A 20,402-nucleotide genomic window follows, 5' to 3' on the forward strand; every position below is an offset into this window, starting at 1 on the left:
ACTTTGTGAGAGTTATTGCATACAAAACAAGAATAAGAAATTGTTGAGCTGCCAATGCTGACAGGCCAGCTGAGCTGACTGGCTAGTTGAGTGACACTGACCAGTACATCCATGGGCCAATATCCACGTCCACAAAACTGCAAGCATGTTCTAGGGTCATCTGTTAAAGTCACAGCTGTGTGTGCTAAGGGTCTGTGACAGGATGTACACCAATCAACTCATTGCATACAGAGGCCAGGAGGAGAAATCACAAGATTTGGCAGGAGCTTGCTTAATATATGCTTCTTGGAAGTGTGTATACACTCCAAAAGCAGGGACTTCTAAATTTAAAAAGATAAAAGAAACATAACAACAAATTCACGAACCTTGATTGGATTCTGTTTGTTTGGGTTTTTTATTTTAAGCTCAAAAGACATGTTAGGGACAACTGAGAAAATCTGAACACGAATTACATCTCATTAGAGGACATTGGGAAGTTAATGCTAATGTTCTAAAGTGTGATAATGGTATTGTGGTTACGTAAGAAAGTACCCTTGACCTAGAAGATGCAAGATGAAGAAACTCATGATATCTTCACTTGTCTTCAACTGTTTCCATAAAAACAGAGTTAGTAAATGTAAAAAAAAAATGCTTCTTGGCTTACCTCTTATCATGTTCAGTAATGCATTTCAACTGATAACAACCCAGAGCAATACCGGTTGTTTAAATGTACATCAAACTGCTAAGGATTTAGATAAATGGATAAGAAATAATCCTCACCTTTCAAGAGTTTATTTTCCAGCTGAGGAAATAAAATTTCCTCGCATACAGGAAATTGAGAACAGTGCATGGTGACATGTTTCTAAAGCAAATTGGTTATCACAGACTAAGCTGGGAAAACCCAAAGAAGAAAAAATATTTCCAGTGAGGACTAGAGAAGTCAGGTTGGCTTTTTCTTTGGGGGAGGTGATGGATACAGTGTATATTGGGGAGAATAAGGGGGAAGAGTACTCAGGATGTGAATAAAAAGAGGAGAAGCCCAAAGACATAAAAAAAATGTAAAGCATTTTTACATGTATATTGGGGAGAATAAAGGGGAAGAGTATTCAGGATGTGAATAAAAAGAGAAATCCAAAGACATGAAAATATGTAAAGCATTTTTTACATGTACATTGGGGAGAATAAAGGGGAAGAGTATTCAGGATGTGAATAAAAAGAGAAGTCCAAAGACATGAAAAAATGTAAAGCATTTTTATGTGGTTCTATTGCCATAATTGTCACATCATTTCCTTTCCACATGTTCTTACTGTCTTCTCATTCTATCTACCCATTGATTTGGCATTTTTGATGCATCTAATCCTGTCTAAATTATACTTATAGATTTATTCTAATTCCAAAGGCATATCTAAAATTAGTCCTCTTGTGTTTCTTTTTTCTTCTTGACTGTCTAGACTGAAAAAGAAAAAGAGAATGATTGTACAGGCCTCCATTTATATATGTGAGAGGTGTGGTTCTCTTCTGAATGTGACTCATTTACATGTTGCTTTTCTAGCAAGAAGGGAGGGATGCGGTTTTCTCAATTCCTTCGGAGAAGGCAGAAGAAGTCCAAAAATAATCCTTAGAGCCGAACTGCATTTGTGTATACAGAAAACATTTGGTTCTATTATCTTACCTGGTTTACTTGTTTTAATTTCAAAACAGTCTCAAAGTTATTGAAAAAAATTTTTTTCCTGTTTGATCTTAATAAAATGAAAAGACTTTCACTCTGACTAAACATCAAATTTTCCAACGCACTGAGATGCTAAATTATCCTTCTGAGGTGAGAGATAAAATGATTTTTAAGATCACTGCCAACTAATTCTAACTGTGGCACATCTAGGTTGCCAGTGCTTTGGCTTCCTCAAGTATTTGCAAACGGGCAATACCAGGATGTTTACATAATTTTTACCAGTGCAAACATTTGCATTAAAGTTCTCAATAACTTAACTGGGGAAATAAAATATAAGTAACTTATTTGTATTCTATAACTCTTGAAGGCACATTATTATTCATCTGATAAATAAAGATATTACATATTTATTATCTCAAGAGTTGTTTGTGGTTACTATCTGTATATCCTCATCTTCCTCCCATTCTGCAACCCAAACCAAGCTGATTGCCCCCCTCTCTCAACAAGGTAAGTCTCCCTAATGTCAATAATAACCTCTGGTTTGCTAAATCCATTAGGCATTTCTCCAGTATAATTTCTCTTTTACCCCACAGTAATATGTGACATCTGCTCTACTCCCCCCATCTTGAAGTATCCCCATCTTTTGCTTCCTATGACACCACCCTCCTATGACTTTTGGGTTGCCCTTCTCATCCTACTCATCCTCTTCAATTCCAAATTCAACCACTGAAGTTAATCTAGCTCCTGTTCTCTTCTCAACCCTTACTCCACATTTTGTAACTCCCTCTCAGATATCTCCTCTGAGCTCCATACCTGCAAGCTGACACCTACTTGACCTCTCCACATGTATATCACCAGGTCACCCCAACTCAGCATGGCCAAACAGACCTCTGGGTCTGCCCTACCTGTGTGAACCTCTGCCTCTGCCCTCTAACTCAGTGATGGCCACCACATCCATCCAGTTGTATAAACCCCAATAACCATCTTGTTCTTCTTTCTCCACATTCATCTGCTCACGAAATCCCACTGCTTTTCACCTTCCTGTTGTCTCACAGATGTACTCACTTCTCTCCAACTCTACCACCTCCTACCTATTTCTTTAGTGGTCAACTCCAATCACCTACCAACTCATATCCTTCAGCAACTACTCTTGCCCTTCTCCAATTTGTTCTCCACTCTACCATTACTGCTTTTTTTTTTAAAGGCAAGCCTGATCTGTCAAACATCCTTCATCGGCTTCCCATTGCCATGAGCATAAAGGGAAAGGCCCAAAAAGACACTGATATGACCAATCATTAGCTCTCTGGCTTCATGTATTTCTGCAACCCTCACCTCCTCTGTCTTCTGCAATATCCCATACCTGTTCCTAGTTCCTCCTTGTTGCTAGGTCTTTGCACTGCCTTTCCCCTATCTTTCTCTGCCTAGTCAACTCCCATTTATCCTTCAGACTCAGCTCAAATGTTAGGCTGGCTGAAAAGTCATATGGATTTTTCCATGAAATACAAGACTCATTTTCACCAATAATGTGATTGATTTAAATATTTTGAGTATGTTGACTATCTTCCACATGGTAGAATATTGATCATTCTCAATCAGTGCCTCAACTTGATCACTATCAACTTCAATTGGTCCATCCATCCATGGAACATCATCCAGAGAGAAATCTCTATCATGCAACTTTACAAACCACTTTCGACACTTTTGATCAGTCACAGCACCTTCACCATACACTGCACAAATCTTTTTTTGCATTTCAGTTGTGTTTACCTTTCTTGAAATACTAAGGCATAATATGCTGAAAATTTTGCTTATTTTCTTCCATCTTCAATATTAAAGTGACTACACAAAAATTCCCCAATTTTGATAAGTTTTTCTAAGTGCCCACTGATATGACAGCTGTCAAAATACAATCTAACAAAATAGTTTCAAATGAAGTTAAAGACAACTAAGCGCTATGAGACCCACCTTAAGAAGAAAAAAATAAACTTTTGGGCCAACCCAATAGTATTTATCTCCTCAAAATCAGACAAGTTCAGCTCCAGCCAGTGTGACTCAACTGGTTGAACATCATCCCACATACCAAAAGGTCACTGGTTTGATACCCAGTCAGAGCACATTTCTGGGTTGTTGGTTTGGTCACAGTGTGGGGCAAGTATGGAAGGCAACCAGTCCGTGTTTCTCTCTCACATTGATATTTCTTACCCTCTCTTTCTTCCTCCCTTCCCCTCTCTCTAAAAAAAAGTTAAAAAATGCAAATTAAAAAAACGATAAGCCATGTCCTCTGGTTTCCCACTTCCATAGCACTTTGCATTTTTCCTCTTTAGAAACTATATACATACGATGCTTATTTGATTACTGACTCTGAGTGAAAATAAGGCAGGACCTGCACCTCTTTTGCTCACCATTTATTGCTAACCAACTTCTGGAAGTCCTCAGTCCTTACCAGCTATTATCATTTCCTATGAACTCCAAGCACACTAGTTACACAAGGCTAATCGGTCCACACCATGCTGAAGCTTAAAGACATTCACAAGGCCCCACCAGGCTAAGGACCTGGAGTGGCTTTTGTGTTTTGAACTTCAAAAAAGGATTAGAACATACATGAGACCACCCTACAAATGGCAGGAGGAAGACAACTCCCAGGTTAAATAATACAGAGAAACTAATTAACAGCTCCCAGTGGGCAAATATGTTCTATTAAGCTCCCTTTTAGAAAAACCCAGAGTTCTTATTCTAATAATTGGTTATTTGGAAAATATTTTTAGCTGGCCGTACATTTTGCTGGCTCCAAAAGTGAATTTTTTCAACCTGGTTATCTTGTGGTAAAAATCATCCAAGCAGCATTTATGTGCTAGGAATTGTGGATCTAAAAGTGATAGTCACAACCCCTGCCTTCAAAGTTACGTTCATGGGAGACTCATGAGATAAAGAGGTGCCAGGCAGAAAGTGGGGCACAAAGGAGCTCGGGTTTAGCTCTGCCTGTCAACAGAAAGGCAGAGGCGAGGTAAGTGATGACTTCATTGAGAAAGTGGCATTTAATTGGTCTTCAAAGGTATTAATCCAGCAGATAAAAGGTGAAGGAGCAGCAGAGATAAAGGCACAAAGTCATAAACTATATAGAAACGGGCAAACAGCAAGGCCAGGCCCAAATTTATCCCATAGTTAAGCAATAAAGAGCCATAAAAAGATTTTAAAGCGTAAATTAGTATTAAAAACTTGCACTCAGATGTTAATAGCTACTGACAACAGGTAAAGGTGGAAACAATTCAAAAGTCCATTGATTAATGAATGAATAAATAAATAAAGTGTGGTATATCTGTACAACAAATAGATCTTTACTCAGCCATAACAAGGAATGGAGTTCTCAAGCATGCCACAACATGGGTGAACCTTGAAAACATTATGCTGAATGAAAAACAGCAGGCACAAAAGATCACATATAGTATATGTCCATTTATATGATCTACATTCAGAATAGGTGAATCCAGAGAGACAGAAAGCAAATTAGGGGTGGCGGTGCGGGGAAGAATAGGGAATAACTGCTTTATCATTAATAGCTTTCCCTTTGGGTTGACGAGCATATTTTGGAACCAGATAGTAGTGATGGTTGTACAACATTGCTAATGTAATACATAACACTAAATTGTTATGTATTACATTACTTTCAAATGGTGAATTTTATGTTAAATTATAAAAGTAAAACAAGACAAACAAAAGAAAAAGTTATAAAGTGAAAGGTAAAAATAAGTATTATTTAGGTTTTTAGTTTTAACATGGACTTCCAGAAGTGTGTTTTACATATGTATAGAGGGAGCTGAATGGTCATACCATATATTTGTCTGTCAGTTTAAGTTGTTTGGGCACCTCAGGGTTTTAAAATTCCTACATCATATGTAAGCCTAAATGAACTCACTTTACATTAGAATTACCTTGTAATTGCTTTAGCTTTCAAAGATTTTTTTTTTTGAACTCATGAATCAATAGCCTGCCAACAAGTAAAGACTTTCAAGTAGGTCAGGTTTCCTGAGGAGGGTTCATGCTGTCGAAGTAGTTTTAAAAAATCACTAACAGGTGGAGAAGAGAAAGAGCATTTAGACTGTAGAGACAGGTCCTGCCCAGGTGAAGTCAACCTCAACAGGGCAGTGCCAAGAAGACTCAATAGGTATTCACTGGGAAATAGCTTGAGGTAACAGTGCATAAATCACTAATTCATGGGAAAATGAGCTTTTCACATGCAGGGGCACCAACTTCAATAGTCAAAAGGGTTTAAAAAAACAGATTTCAGTGGGGGATGGGCTGGATGGGGGAAAAGGGGGTGAAAGGGGGAAATGGGACAACTGTAACAGCATAAACAATAAAACATTAAAAAAGAAATCAACATCATACCGATTTTGATATCAATAAAGATGCTCTGAAAGTTTAAAAAAGTTAAATTTAAAGTAATTTATCCTTTAGAGTTACTAAATTAATGTGATATATGTTCAACTAATAATGTTTTCACAAAGGAAAACTTTGCAGCTTTTAAGAAGGCAGGAAGTAACTCAAAGTCATGCTGAAACAAGACCTTCTGGGAGAAGATCATCATTTATTGCTCAAGTTTAGAAAATGTATCAAAAGAGATAAATCTGTCCTTACCTTTAATCTTAGGGATTAAATCTGTATTAACGGGTTAAGTGAGGGAAGCTACTGTAACTTGGTTACTTGACTATTTAAAAACAAAGAGTTACACAATGGTTTTAGAAGAAAGAAAGTTTATTTGAGGTATAGTCATCAGATATTAATTTCAGGGCTAAGATTAACACTCTGTAGCTCAGTTTTCTTGTCTATAAAATAAGAACTGTTTCATTTTATAAAGCAGTCAGGAGAATTGTGCTTTGCAAAAGCACTCAGCATGGGACTTAGCACAAAATAAATGTTCAATAACATTGTAGTTGTTAATATGACCAATATCACCATCAGTGTGCCTCCTGTCTACAAGTTTATAATCCAGTGTCATCAGGACAGAAGCCAGATGCAATGCAAGAAGACTTGAACACAAAATTTACTTCCTTTTTATTCATCTTATTGTATCTAATGCACAACTTTTTAATATGAGATGTGCTACTAATATTTTAACTGATCAAACTATTTAGATTATAATTTAAATATACCACGGAATTCTTCATAAAAAGTTGCCATTGTAGTTGAATGACCAGTAGTTGAATGAGAATTTATCTTGTACTTTGCTCTCTTAGTAACTTGGATGCACCAGAAAAGAATAAAACATTGCTCTCCTCTAGAGGGGAAGCTAACTGTTAAGACCAGTGTGACCACAGGACTCAGTATTGTTCTTGAACAAGCTGAGCATAGCAGTGTAGAGCTGTCCCGGAGCTGCCCGGTGAAGGCCATATCCAGCCAGGACAGGATGGAGTAGTAATGGCAGACAGATGATTGGGCTCAGCACCCAAGTGCAGCATCACTGGCCATAAAAAACAGGGCAGCCATGGTGACCATGGACTTAGAGATAAGAGTTATCTTTATTTAAGAACTGCACATATGAAAGATTCCTTTTCAAAACTGAAAGTTCCATGAGGATAGCAGCTTTGTCTTGTTCCCAAAGAACAAGCTGTAGCCCCCAAACAAGAACAGGACCTGGGACATAACAAATAGTGAATCAATATCTGGGAATGATTGAATAGTTTGATCATAAAATGCTCTGGGAATCTTATAGAGTGGAAAGAAAGGGAAGAGAAGTCCCAAAGTGACTGATATTGGACTTTCCAATTATTTTATGGGTATGGGTGACATTGATGATCTTAAAATTTTAGAAATTAAAAAGTTACATTATTAGGTCAATACATTTCTAGTATATGAATCACTAAAAACATTTAAACAAAAGATGAATGGTACAAGTGAAATAGACCTATTTTGAGGTATAAGATTAGATGAGCTGAGGTTTTAACATTTTGAGGTCATTTACTATTTAATGTCATTTATTTTCTTTTATTTTTATTGTTGACACTATTACAGATGTCCCCATTCTCCCTTACCCTTTGCCTGTCCCCACCCAGCACCCACCCCTCTCCCTTTGGCTATCACCATACTATTGCCTGTGTCCATGGGTTATACATATATGTTCTTTGGCTCATCCCTTCACCTTTCATCTAGTCCCCCCATCCCTGACAGCTGTCCATCCGTTCCATGTGTCCATGCCTCTGTTTCTATTTTGTCCATCAGTTTATCTTGTTCATTAGATTCCACATATAAGTGAGATCATATGGTGCTTGTCTTTCTCTGGCTGGCTTATTTCACTTAGCATAATAATGTCCAGGTCCATCCATGCTGTCAAAAAAGGTGTGTATGCAGAAATTGCAATAATCACAGGGGGAAGCAAGGAGATTAATGGATCAAAGAAAAACAGGTTAAGAAGAATCTGAGTGTGCTCTACACATACTATCTCATCCGCCTCACAACTTCTCCAGGGTGCTATGATTGTCCACATTTTAAGAATGAGAATGCCAAGTCTCAGCTATGTTAGGAAACTATCCAAATGAGTATCAGAGTTGGGATTTGAATCCACACACTCTGACTTTAAAAGCCATGCTTTTAACCACTAGGACACTGGTTAGGATATATATGCCAAATTTCATGGAATGACAAAGGGTAATTTATTCTAACCAGGTGATAATGGCTGGGGAAGCCACTGGGAATAAGAGACATCAGAAGTGGGCCTCGGAGAACAGGATTTCATTTTTGCAAAGGTGAAGTAGAAAAGAGGATATAAAAGGTAGGACTGACTTCCAGTCAATATGGAGGTGTAAGTACCTACATTCCACCTCCTCACACAACCATAGAAAGAATTACAACAAAATATCCAAAACAAGTAACACCCAGAACTGTCAGAAAATCTAGCTGTATGGAAGTCCGACAACCAAGGAATTAAAGAAGCCATTTCATCCAGACAAGTAGGAGGGGCAGAGTCACTAAGACAGTGGGGAAAAGTGGTGTGGTGCAGAGAGGCAGCGGCAGCTGAATACATGGTCCCACATTCACATGTGGTAGATAAAAATCAGGAGGGATACTTCGGGAGAGAACTGTCACAGCCCCAGACCAGACTGCACAGCCCAGGGTTCCAGCACCAGGAAGATAACCCCCTATTACCTCTGGCTGTAAAAACTAGGGGGAGTCAGGCAGCAGAAAAACGGCCAGGTTTTCACCACTTAAAGCAACCACACAGGCTTAAAGTGTACACAAACCCCACAACAGCAGCTGGAAGGACACCAGTCACATATGGGAGGTAGGTGATCTGACCAGAAGCAGGGCAAGTGCCAGACAGGCCTCCAGAAGCCAGGCAGTGGCATTGTCCCTTTTCTAAGTACCTCCCCTCACAAAGCCACAGAACAGGCTCCACCCCACACAATTTACAGATGCCTTTGCTACATAAGCTATGCTACTAAGAAAGGGAGTAAAAGGAGCTCTATGTAGTACACAGAAACAAACACAGGGAGGCCATCAAATTGAGGTGGCAAAGAAATATGGCTGAAATGAAAGAACAGAGCAAAACCTTATAAAAAGAACTGAAGGAAACAGAGATAGCCACTCTATCAGATAAAGAGTTCAAAACACCAGTAATCAGGATACTCAGAGAACTCATTGAATATGGCCACAAAATAAAGAAAGGAATGAAGGACACGCTAAGTGAAATATAGAAAAATATATAGGGGACAAACAATGAATGGAAGAAACCTGGTGTTCAAATAAATAATTTGAAACAAAAGGAAGAAATAAACATTCAATCTGAACAGGAATAAGACAGAAGAATTTAAAAAAATGAGGAGAGGCTTGGGAACCTCTGAGACAACTTTAAATGTACCAACATTCAAATCATAGGGGTACCCGAAGGAGAAGAGAAAAAGCAAGATATTGAAAACTTATTTAAAAAAATAATGAAGGAAAACTTCCCCAATCTGGCAAAGGAAATAAACTTTCAAAGGAATAAACAGATGCTGAGAGAGTCCCAAAGAAGTTTGACCTAAAGAAGATCACACCAAAGCACATCATAATTAAAATGCCAAAGGTAAAATATGAAGAATCTGAAAAGCAGCAAGAGAAGAGAGTTACCAACAAAGGAGTTCCCATAAGACTATCAGTTGATTTCTCAAAAGAAACTTTGCAGGCAAGAAGGGACTGGCAGGAAGTATCCAAAGTGATGAAAAGCAAGGACCTACAACCAAGATTACTCCATCCTGCAAAGCTATGATTTAGAATGGAAGGGCAGATAAAGTGCTTCCCAGACAAGGTAAGGCTAAAGGAATTCATTATCACCAACTCATTATAACATGGAATGTTAAAGGGACTTATTTAAGAAAAAGAAGATCGAAACCTATGAACATTAAAATGACAACATATTCACAACTATCAACAACTGAATCACAAAAACAAAACCTAACTAAGCAAACAACCGGAACAGGAATAGAATCGTAGATATGGAGATCATTTGAAGGGTTATCAGCTGGGAGGGGAAAGGGGGAGAATGTGGGAAAATGTTCAGGGATTAAAAAACATAATTGGTAGATACAAAAATAGACAGGGGGAGGTTAAGAACAGTATAGGAAATGGAGAAGCCAAAGAACCTATTTGCATGACCCATGGACATGAACTAAGTGGGGGCAGGGGGACTGCTGAAGGGAAGGGGGGTACTAGGTAGATGGGGCAAAGAGGAAAAAGTTGGGACAACTGTAACAGCATAATCAATAAAATATATTTTAAATGATTTAGTTTAATAAAAAGAAAATAAAACAAAAGGGAGGACTATTCCAAGCTGAGAGATTGACACCAACAAAGAGGAGGCATAAGGGGCATGATGTGCTGGGTAACAGTAAGAAAATGGCATGGATAGATAATCCCTGGCTCGTGGGTCCCTTGTGGTGAAAACCAGTCATGGTAATCCTACTCCCATTTGTCAGAAAGAAGGATGGAGCAGGAGGAGGTATTAGAATAACAGACTGGAGCCAAATAATGTCATGCCTAGAATGTCTTCCTTGGGCATGTGGACCACAGAGGCAATAGAGAGCAACACGTGGTTGCAAAAGGAGATACATAATACTACCTATGCTCCAAGAAAGAAACTATCAGTAATGTGGAGGAGACATTAGAATGGGAAGAGAAAGCAGTTAGGAGGCTCCTGTAATATTTTAGGCAAGAAACAATGAATGGCTGGACAGAGCCAATGGCAAAGAAAAAGTTATGCAAGAAGATACCCCAGAGGAAAATTGGCTGGGTTTGCCTGCAGATGTGGGTGCCTCGAAAGACACTGACAGGTGTGGCCAATAACGAAAAGATAGAAATGGGAAAAGAGAAGGCAGCTAGCACTCCTTTGGAAAACAATATAATTCTTTGAAAAAGCAGGGTAACCAGTAGTGGTGCTCTGGGCTGCAATTAACAGAGGTGTTGATAATGAAGATATTATTGTACATTATCTCCCAAAAGAAGTCTAAAAGGAATAGGCAGTTCCAGGGATAGGTAACTATTCAATGATATTCAAAGAAGGACTAGGTTTGTGCCCCTGAAATCCTGTCAATTGTTCCCTTATTGTCTCCAACAGTGTCAGCAGCAGCTCCACTCCTCACGTGAGAGCACCCAAAAAAACAAAGAACTTCTCTTCCCACATCTGTGTCCACTGATTAGGGAGAGAAATATTTCCAAGAAACCTTAAGCTGACTTCCTGCATATCAGATGCCATCATTGGCCACCCTGAGCTACCAGAAAGCTGAGAAAAGAAGTATCCAGCAAATTGGATTATGATTACCAAGACTGGCTTATACCATGTTGTATCTGCAAGCCAACTATATTACAGGAAGATCAAATTCAGAAGTGTTAAAAAGGAAGCCAGTGTTATAGCTATTGAGTGGGTAACCGACAGTGCCTGCTGGGAGCATTTTGAACAAAACAATTGCCTTCCACAAAACAGGAATTTACAAGATAATAACATGATACTTAGGCATGAACATATGTTTCTAATGAAAGCAAATCTCTGACTTGGCAGACTCAGAAGGAGTCTCAGAGGGAAAAAACTCCTCCAAGACTTTTCCCAAATTCCCTCTTCAAGTTCACATGATATTCTAAGATCCTGAGCTTGGTGGGAAGATGGGTCTTCACCTGCCCAAGCAGAAGGAAATGATGATACAGAACCACTAAGATTTGTGATTTACACTGCGAGAACTCCTGGCAAAACAAGATGGTGATTCAGTCTCAGGTCCCAGCAGGTTGGGGAATTAAAGAATATTGACTTATTTCCTTTACCAGAGCTATTTAATCCATTTCTGAATGGCCAAGTTCTATGTATTCTTTAACGTTCAGCTCAATCTTGGCTTCCTTCATCATGCTTTCCCTATCACCAGCCAATCTGTATCCCACCATATGATTTAATGCATTCACAGACATCTTTCCAACCCTATCATCAAATCCAGCTGACCTAAATAGCTACCAGTTTAGTCCACCTCTCTCCATCTTCATTGCTGATAATAACTTCTGATGTTTATTGGGCATATGCTACATGCAAGGCATTAATCTATGCACTTTACAGTTATTAATTTATTTAATGCTTTTAACAACCCTATGAGGGAGACTATACTAATAGTTTATACTATTACCATAGTTTCCTCATACAGTATAGTAATACTATATAGTATTGTAACAGGGTGCAGGCCCAAGAGGGGGGCCCAAATAGGGATTTGTAATGGGGTCGAGAAGAGCTTGGAGGTGACTGGCTCCACACCACAAGGACACACCTGCCCAGAATGCTGGCAGTTGTGGGCAGTTGTGGCCAGTTGTGGGAGGAGCCAGAAAAGAGGCTGCAGAAGAAGATTGGTGCTGGGATTTAAACAGAGGCGTGGCAGCCATTTGGCATCTCTCTTTTTGGGACCACGTGTCTCGTTAGGACCACACAGCTCGGGTGAGTGTCAGGACTACGAGGCTTTGGAAGTGCTCCCTTTTGCCACATGGAGGGTGCCAGGAGGACTGTGTGCATTTGTGGAAAACTTTAGTTTGTATTATTTCAAATAAATAATAAATTCTTTTCCTTTTCACTGATCTCTGTGGGGGCAACTTTTCCGACAAAGTCCCCCCATCCGCCACAGATGAAAGTGAAACTACCAAAACATGATCTGCTTGGGGAGGAAAGGTGGCCAATCCCTCAAAGGAGAAGGGCCAAGAGCCCCTTCCTCAAGGGGTTTTTATTGGGTTCATTTGCACAAGGATCAAACAATAGACAGCATTCAAATAACTATGAGGGCTTATTCTCATTCAGGGTCAGATAGCTAAAGAGCCATAAAGCTTTGGGGAACAAACTTCTTGCTTGGACCCTTATTATTCAAATGAGAGCATTCTAAACAAAGCAGGTTTCACAAGACTTTACATATTCTTCCTTAGGCCTGATAACCCGGAGAACCCGCCTTTCCAGCCCAGGGCTGCACCGCCTTCTCCATCAGAGGTTTTTAGGCTTAAATGGATTAGAGCTAGGAAGCGCTTCTCCCAGATGGAAATGGGGACTCAGGCTATGTCAGAATAGCCAGGGGGTGAGGGCCCATCAATCCCTCTTTGTTGCAGCCCCTCGAGTCCTTCCATGAAGGCCTCCCAAGTGATTGTGTCTGACTTAGGTTGCCCCCACTCTGAGGGGTCGTACTCATCATAGTCTAACTGACCAAGCATTGGGGGCAGGGGATGAGTTTTGTCTCTTTAGTGGCTCGCATTCCGGAGGTCGGAGGTCGCTCACTCAGCCTTAGCCATGGGGGGGCAGTCACAACTCCTGAAACCAGGCAGAGCGGTTCCCAACAGATCTCTGGTATTAAGGGAAATCTTTCCTCAGGCAGCAGGCAAAATAAATCCAGTAGGTGGGGAGGAACCCCCCCAAAAGGGGGGTGTCTTTTATATCATTCAACTCCCCCCCCCCGCCATCTGTTCTGTAACAGTATTACTATACTACATGAGGAAACTTGGAGATAGATTTGTTAAGTAACTTGGTAAAATTCAGAGGTTGTAAGAGAAGCACACTTAAGAGTTCATATCTTAATCGATATACTACCCTGCTTCCCTCTTTTAAAGCATAAGCTATTTCATTTAAACTACCATAACAGGCTTCTATCTAATCTCCTGCCTGCATCAACTCCTCTCCAGCACATTTTTCATTCTAGCTAGAGTGATCTTTTAAAAATGCAAAATTTGGTCATGACACAATCTCTCTCACTACTCCTTATGCCCTCCAAGATCTTGCCCTGCCTACCTCTCCAGTCATACATTCTATATCTTTGAACTCTAACTACCTTGATACTTTCACTCTTTTTTACCCCAGGGCCTTTGCACATGCTGTTTCTTCTACCTAGAAGACTCTTCCTCACCTCCTGCCTTACCTACTTCATTTCTATTCATATTTCATATCACAATTTAAGTGTCATTTCATACTTAGGAAAGCCTTCTCTCCTTCTCCATTTTCTGTTAATGTATCATTAGTTATCAACCCTGCAAAAAGAGAGCAGAGTTTGTATGTTTCATTCATCAATGTATCTCCAACAATGAGCCCAGACTTTGGCTCAGGAATCTGTCTACTTTTATCACAGGCCAAAGGCTAAACTCCCTTGCTAGAAAGGCAAGTTCTTTGAGGTCAGGGCCTGTGCCTCAGAATGGCAGTCTGCTATAGTGAAGAGATCATGGGCTTTGGCCCCTGTGAATTCAAGATCCAGCTCCACAGACATCTCTGAATGCATGATTTCTCCAGTCTCAACTTCCCCATCTGTAACCGGGAAGAATGACACCATGAGAACTGAAAGAGATATTGGAAATAATGTGCTATCCAACCTGGAAGCAAATGCTCTTTAAATCTTCCTTCTCAGATGTATCTTTCTGACCCAGCGGGTCAATGACATGAGCAATGAGGCTGCACAGCTGAGGTTCGGTGACCTCTCTTTTTTCTCCACATGGTTCATCCCAGCCTATGTCTTCCTTCTCCATATTGTCCTGCATGGATGCTACCACATGGAAATATGCAAAATAGCTGCAGTAAGCAATAGGTAGAGAATTTGCTCTACTGAGGGGCAGAGCAAAAGAAGGGGACAGAATGAACATGTATGTGTTAATTATCCAATAAGTGCCAGGCATTTTCATGCTATTTCATTGAATATTTAGAAAAGGAAACCTGATTCTACAAATGAGAAAATTGAGGCTCAGAATGGTAAAGTATTTCTCCCATGGTCTCAGAGAAGATAAACAGTGAAGACCAACTTCGTTTCTCCACAAAACTTTCTCCTGCCACCTCAGCACATTATCTCCAAAATAATTCTCTTCCCTGCTCTTGCCTCCACTTAAGTGTGCACTGAGAGGCCCAAGGCATCATTATATATCTTTAAAGTCAACCTGACCCTGTGGCATGTGGAAAGAATCTAGCAATTTAGTACTATTTGAGCAAACAGTGCCTTAAGATTAATTAAATATCTGCAAATAAATTATACATGGTGGAGTCTTTCTTTTGAAAAGCCACATGCCACCTGAGTAGAAAAACTAATGCTGGGGAAGACCCAAGATGGTGGAGGACTAATTAGAAGCTATACTATCTTCCTCCCAGGACCAATCTGGAATTATAACTAAATTATAGAGAAATCATTGAGAATAAACAACTGAACACTATCCGAAGAGAAGTCTTACAACCATGGACAGATGTAAGAAACAATTTCACAACAATATGACTGGTAGAGAGTGTAAGGAGATGTGAGAGGGCTGGCTGGGCTCCCATGAGTGGCAGCTGAAGTTCTAGAGGAATATTTCAGCAGCTAGGGTGGGGGTGGGAGCCTGAGCAGTGTGGGGTCTAAGCCCCAAGCTGAGCTTCTCAGACTACAGCACCAGAGCCAGAAAGAAACCCAGATAACATCCAGCTGTGAAAAGCAGCAGGGTTTCTCTCCGCCAGGGAAAGATGGCTGGACATGCAGAGAGCCTCTTGAAAGAGCCAATGCACAAAATTTCATTTGCAGCCATTCACCCTGGACTCCAGCAGAGGCAGGGCAGAGTGGACTACAGACGCCAGAGGAGAATCTGGGGCTGGTGGCTCTTGGGAGAGAACTGAAGGATCAGCCACCAGGATCCCTGTGCTGAGTCATTTCCCACAGAGCAGAGGCCACCTTTCTCAGGCAGAGCAGTCCCCTCCAAGTGGCATCAGCCTGAGGGGAAGCAATAGCCCAGCCCAAAGGAATTGCCCTGCCTCACCTGGTGGTGCTTAAGCCTGACTATGGATTACAGCTCAGTTTGATCAGATTAACCACTGATTGGTTTAACAGCTGATTAGTTTAACATCGAAGGTGGAAAATACAAAGAAGCATCCAAAATGGGAAGACAAAGAAACAGACCCCCAAGTGAAAGAACAAGAGAATTCTCCAGAAGAGTTAGATGAAATTAAGGCAAGCAATTTATCAGAGAGTTTAAAGTCATGATTATAAGGATACTTGATATCATGAAAAAAGACATAGAAACCATAAAAAAAAGGACCAGTCAGAAATAAAGAATGCAATATAATACACTGAAAAGAATAAATAATAGGTTAGTTAAAGCAGAGGATAGAGTCAGTGTTTTGTAAAACAAGTAGGAAAAAATACCCAGGCAGAGCAGAAAAAAGAAAAAAGAATTTTAAGAATATGAGGAAAGCTTAAGAAACATTTCAGACAACGTGAAATGTAACAACATCTACCTCATGGGAATACCAAAAGAAGAGAGTGAGCAAGGGATCTAGAACCTATTTGAAGAAACAATGACCAAAAACTTCCCTAATCTGGTGAAGGAAAAATCACACAAATCTAGGAAGCTCAGAGAGTCCCAAACGACGTGGTTCTAAAGAGGCCCATATTGAGACACATCATAATCAAAACAAGAAGGCTTAAACACAAGGAGAGAATCCTTGTGTTTAAAAGCTGCAAGAGAAAAGCAGGTAGTTATATACAAGGAAGCACCAATTAGACCGGCATTTGATTACTCAACAGAAACATTTCAGTCCAGAAGCCAGCAGTGTGAAATATTCAAGATGATGAGAAGCAAGAACCTACAACCAAGGTTACTTTATCCAGTGAGGCTATCATTTAAAGTTGTTAGAGAAATGAGAAACTTCCCAAACAAGAAAAACTAACTCTGAATTCAAAATGTCCGATACTATAATGTTGACTAGAGAGTTAATTTTAATTAACTTTCTTTTGAATTAGCTTTAATTAATGGCTTACAAGTAGTGAGTTATTATCTTTCTCTGGGCATAAATAAAGTTATATGAAATAAGGGATGAGGTCTAGAATGGAGAGGGAGACGGTCAGAGGAAATTATGTCCCCTCTCTCTGAGATGCTACCCCAGACCTGAGCTTGAAGTGGAGAACTAAGCTCCCAAGACCCCACACAACTGGTTCCATCACACAACCTACATACTGTTGTTGCCCAAAATGTAATCCACCCAGTACCTATGTTGGAATCTCCTGGCACCTTTGTTGGAATACCACTTCCTGCGGCTCACTCAGGCTTACAGGTTCAGATTCTCTGAGGATGATGCCCTGGAACCAGCATTTTAACAAGCACCCCTAGATATTTCTAATTCATCTCAAGATTTGAGAATAGCTTTCAGAGCTCAGTAAAAATGTAAAGATCATGATGATTCCTCATACTTATTTATTTTGTTAGGGTAAAATTTTCTGTTTAGAATCTTGAAATGTTTAAGTAAATAAGATATTTATCTTAGCAACTCTAAAGGCAAGGCATTCCCACCTTCAAAATGAGGGCTATCAAGGCTTGACGTATATATGACAGATCTTCCTTTACACGCAGTTAGACATCAACTGCTTGCATCTAGGAGCAGAGCAGTAATGTCCCAATCAACTCGGTGATCACTGAATTGATTGGGACATTTTATACCATAAATCGAAAACAGTCCATTAACTCATCTTTGTATCCAATCCCTAGTTAATTTTATCTTGTGGGGGAATGACATTTTTCTAAATTTATTACTTCAGTATGTTCCTCAGTTAGGAACAGACTTTCTGACTCAACTACTAATTGCATATCCAGTATACTCTTTTATTCTTCTTCTGTATGACACCTAGCAAAAGTAATTTTTCTAGGTAAATTACTTCCTTTTCTTATTCTTTACCACTGGTTAAAGCCAGTCCTCAAACTTACTCTCTTGGCTGCTATCCTACTAATTAAAACTCTGGAGATGGGAAATTAATTTGTAAAAAGAATCCTGAGCCCTGGCTGGTGTAGCTCAGTGGATTGAGCGCGGGCCTGGGAACTAAGCAACCACAGTTTGATTCCCAGTCAGGGCACATGCCTGGGTTACAGGCCAGTTCCCAGCAGGGGACACACAAGAGGCAACCATACATTGATATTTCTATCCCTCTCTCCTTCCCTTCCCCTGTAAAGATAAATAAATAAAATCTAAAAAAAAAAAAAGAATCCTGAGCCCTAGCTGGGGTGGCTCAGTGGATTGAGTGCTGACCTGTGAACCAAATGGTCACCAGTTTGGCAATCAGGGCACATGCCTGGATTGTGGTCAGGTCCCCAATAGGGGACACAAGAGAGGGAATCACACATTGATGTTTCTCTCCCTTTCTTTCTCCCTCCCTTCCCTGCTGTCTAAAAATAAATAAATAAAATCTTTAAAAATAATCCTGAGTTGAACAGCTCCTTGTGGTTAGGCAAACACCTCTGATCTTTCCCCAGTTAAGCGGTTTCTGTTCCTTTGCTTCTTATGACTTGCCTTGAGCCTAAGGGTTCTCTCGAACTTTGGGGGGTCCAGTACACAGGCAATAACTCATCAGTATTGGAGCTTAGCGGCCTCCCATTTGGGGGAGCTCTGAGAGTTTGATCATCTCGGAAACATAATAGCAAACTCCCTGAATATGCACAGAGAATATTTTTTTAAGCACCACAAGAAAATAGGAAACCAGCATTTATTTATTGCCAAATACAAGAGTTACAATTCAAAACTGTCACTGACTCTGAAGAATCTTTATTGAGGAATAGTAGCTTCAAACTGACAAGTCACAATAACTGTACTTTTGCTAACCAAACTGGTGGGGGAAAGCTCAAAAACATCCCACCCCCATCTCTATTTTCTTCCCCTAAAAACACATGTCTTTCACTGGCCAGGCCACTACTGATAAAGTTACCACCGATGAGCATGGAACAGTAAGTATTAGACATTAAGTTGTCCGTGCCATTTGTAGAAATCCTGATTTTGGAAAAGGAAGTGTAGAAGACACACTCATAGAAGACATTTTGCACCTTAAAATGGAGCTGCTTGCTTTGATGCAAATGGCTATGGGTGTGCGTTAGGGGAGTGAGGCAGTCTCTTAGACTATCCTTTCCAGCATTGCAAGCTGTTCCATTTGAATCATTATTAGTAAGTATATTATCTGTTGAATGATCATGTGAGTGAAATCAATACTTTTCTTATTCTACGCGTACAAAGGACTCAATAACACTGATCAAATTTTCCCTCCTCTATTATTCCTTTCACAATAATTTTACGTAGCGCCTAGCCTGTGCCAGGCACTGTGCCTGGCGCCAAACATGCAAAGATGAGTGACGCAAGGTTCTAGTCTATTAATAATCTCTCAAGATTTGCGAGGGTATAGCCTTGCTCCCTCTCCCACGACAGCCTGGACGGCTGTCCAACCAATGGCTCCCAGCCTCTGGGACTCCCGGCCTCTGGGCGCAGGTACTCCAGGGCCAACCCACGGACCTAACGCCAGAATTCTTCCGGCGTTCCCCAGCTGGCGAGCACTCAAGTTCAATCCAGAGCCTCAGCGCTCGCTCCCAGGGAGCGAACTCTGGGCTCGCAGGGCACCGCGAGAGATTCCCTTCACCTGTCCGCCCGCCCGTCAGGCTGCGCCAGACCCCTTGTCCGCTTACTTTGCCACTGTCGCTCACGCCAAGGAGGTGATCCCTCAGCACCTCCATGGGGCAGGTCCAAGTGGAGTGGATGAATGTCCCTCGGAAGATATGAGCCAGGGGTGACATCCCGGCGGCACACATATCAGCGACCGAGCGCTGCGCGGGGTCCGCGGACCAAGAAGGGCGCACCGGGGTGGAGGCGCTGGGAGAGCTCCTGCGACTCTAGGTGGCTGCTGAGCGGGCACTAGCTCTGGCCTGGTCCTGCCCCCGCTTTCCTCAGCGATCACTGGCCCCCTTGCAGGCCGCGCCCAGGGGCTGGCTCCCTGCCTCCTGGATGCCAGTAAGATTTTCCTCCCGGGAGCTGACTCCCCGCTCCGGTGGGTGTGGTCTTTCTCTCAAATCACCGCTTACGTTACAGTTCTTTTAGTCCGGTGGCTGTCACCCAGCTAGGGGGCGGGAAATGAAGGAAGGAGCTAGAGGAGTCAGGATTCCAGCCCTGTACTTTTAATTGGTCGCTAAATACGTTACTGTTCTCTGTTTCCCAAGCTCTTCCACCTTTCTCGGCATACCTGGAGTTGCATCTGCCTGTTTTCTATGTCCTTCAAACTCTTACGGCTGTTTGTGGTCACACCTGGGACTCTTCAACCTTTAGCAAACACAGGATCTCAACCAGCATAAGTTCAAGCAAAGCGAAAAGGTCATTTAGGGCTGCAAACCTTATAGACAAGTTTCATTTTCAGTTTCTGCTAGCTGCAGAATGTGTCCTAACCTATGTTCTGGAAGCATAATTTACAGAATTACTAGGGGCCCCACCACTGGAGGTCAATCTGGACCCCAAAGTACTTCTCTTTACCTTGAGGCCAAT

The 20,402-nt window shown here is 40.9% G+C and overlaps 1 protein-coding gene across 1 annotated transcript in view; it reads right to left on the reverse strand.

The window, feature by feature from the left end:
• The window catches only part of GDA (guanine deaminase), an 86,648-nt gene extending 66,748 nt beyond the window's left edge, over positions 1–19,900 (reverse strand). The window contains exon 1 of the mRNA XM_037155043.2: positions 19,556–19,900. Within this exon, the coding sequence (XP_037010938.2) occupies positions 19,556–19,678 (123 nt within the window). The 5' untranslated portion in view covers positions 19,679–19,900. The remainder of the gene's footprint in view (positions 1–19,555) is intronic.
• Positions 19,901–20,402: the final 502 nt, after the last annotated feature.

The sequence above is a fragment of the Artibeus jamaicensis genome, unplaced genomic scaffold (assembly GCF_021234435.1).
Source record: "Artibeus jamaicensis isolate MK-2021 breed Jamaican fruit bat unplaced genomic scaffold, CSHL_Jam_final scaffold_1964, whole genome shotgun sequence".
NCBI lineage: Eukaryota > Metazoa > Chordata > Mammalia > Chiroptera > Phyllostomidae > Artibeus > Artibeus jamaicensis.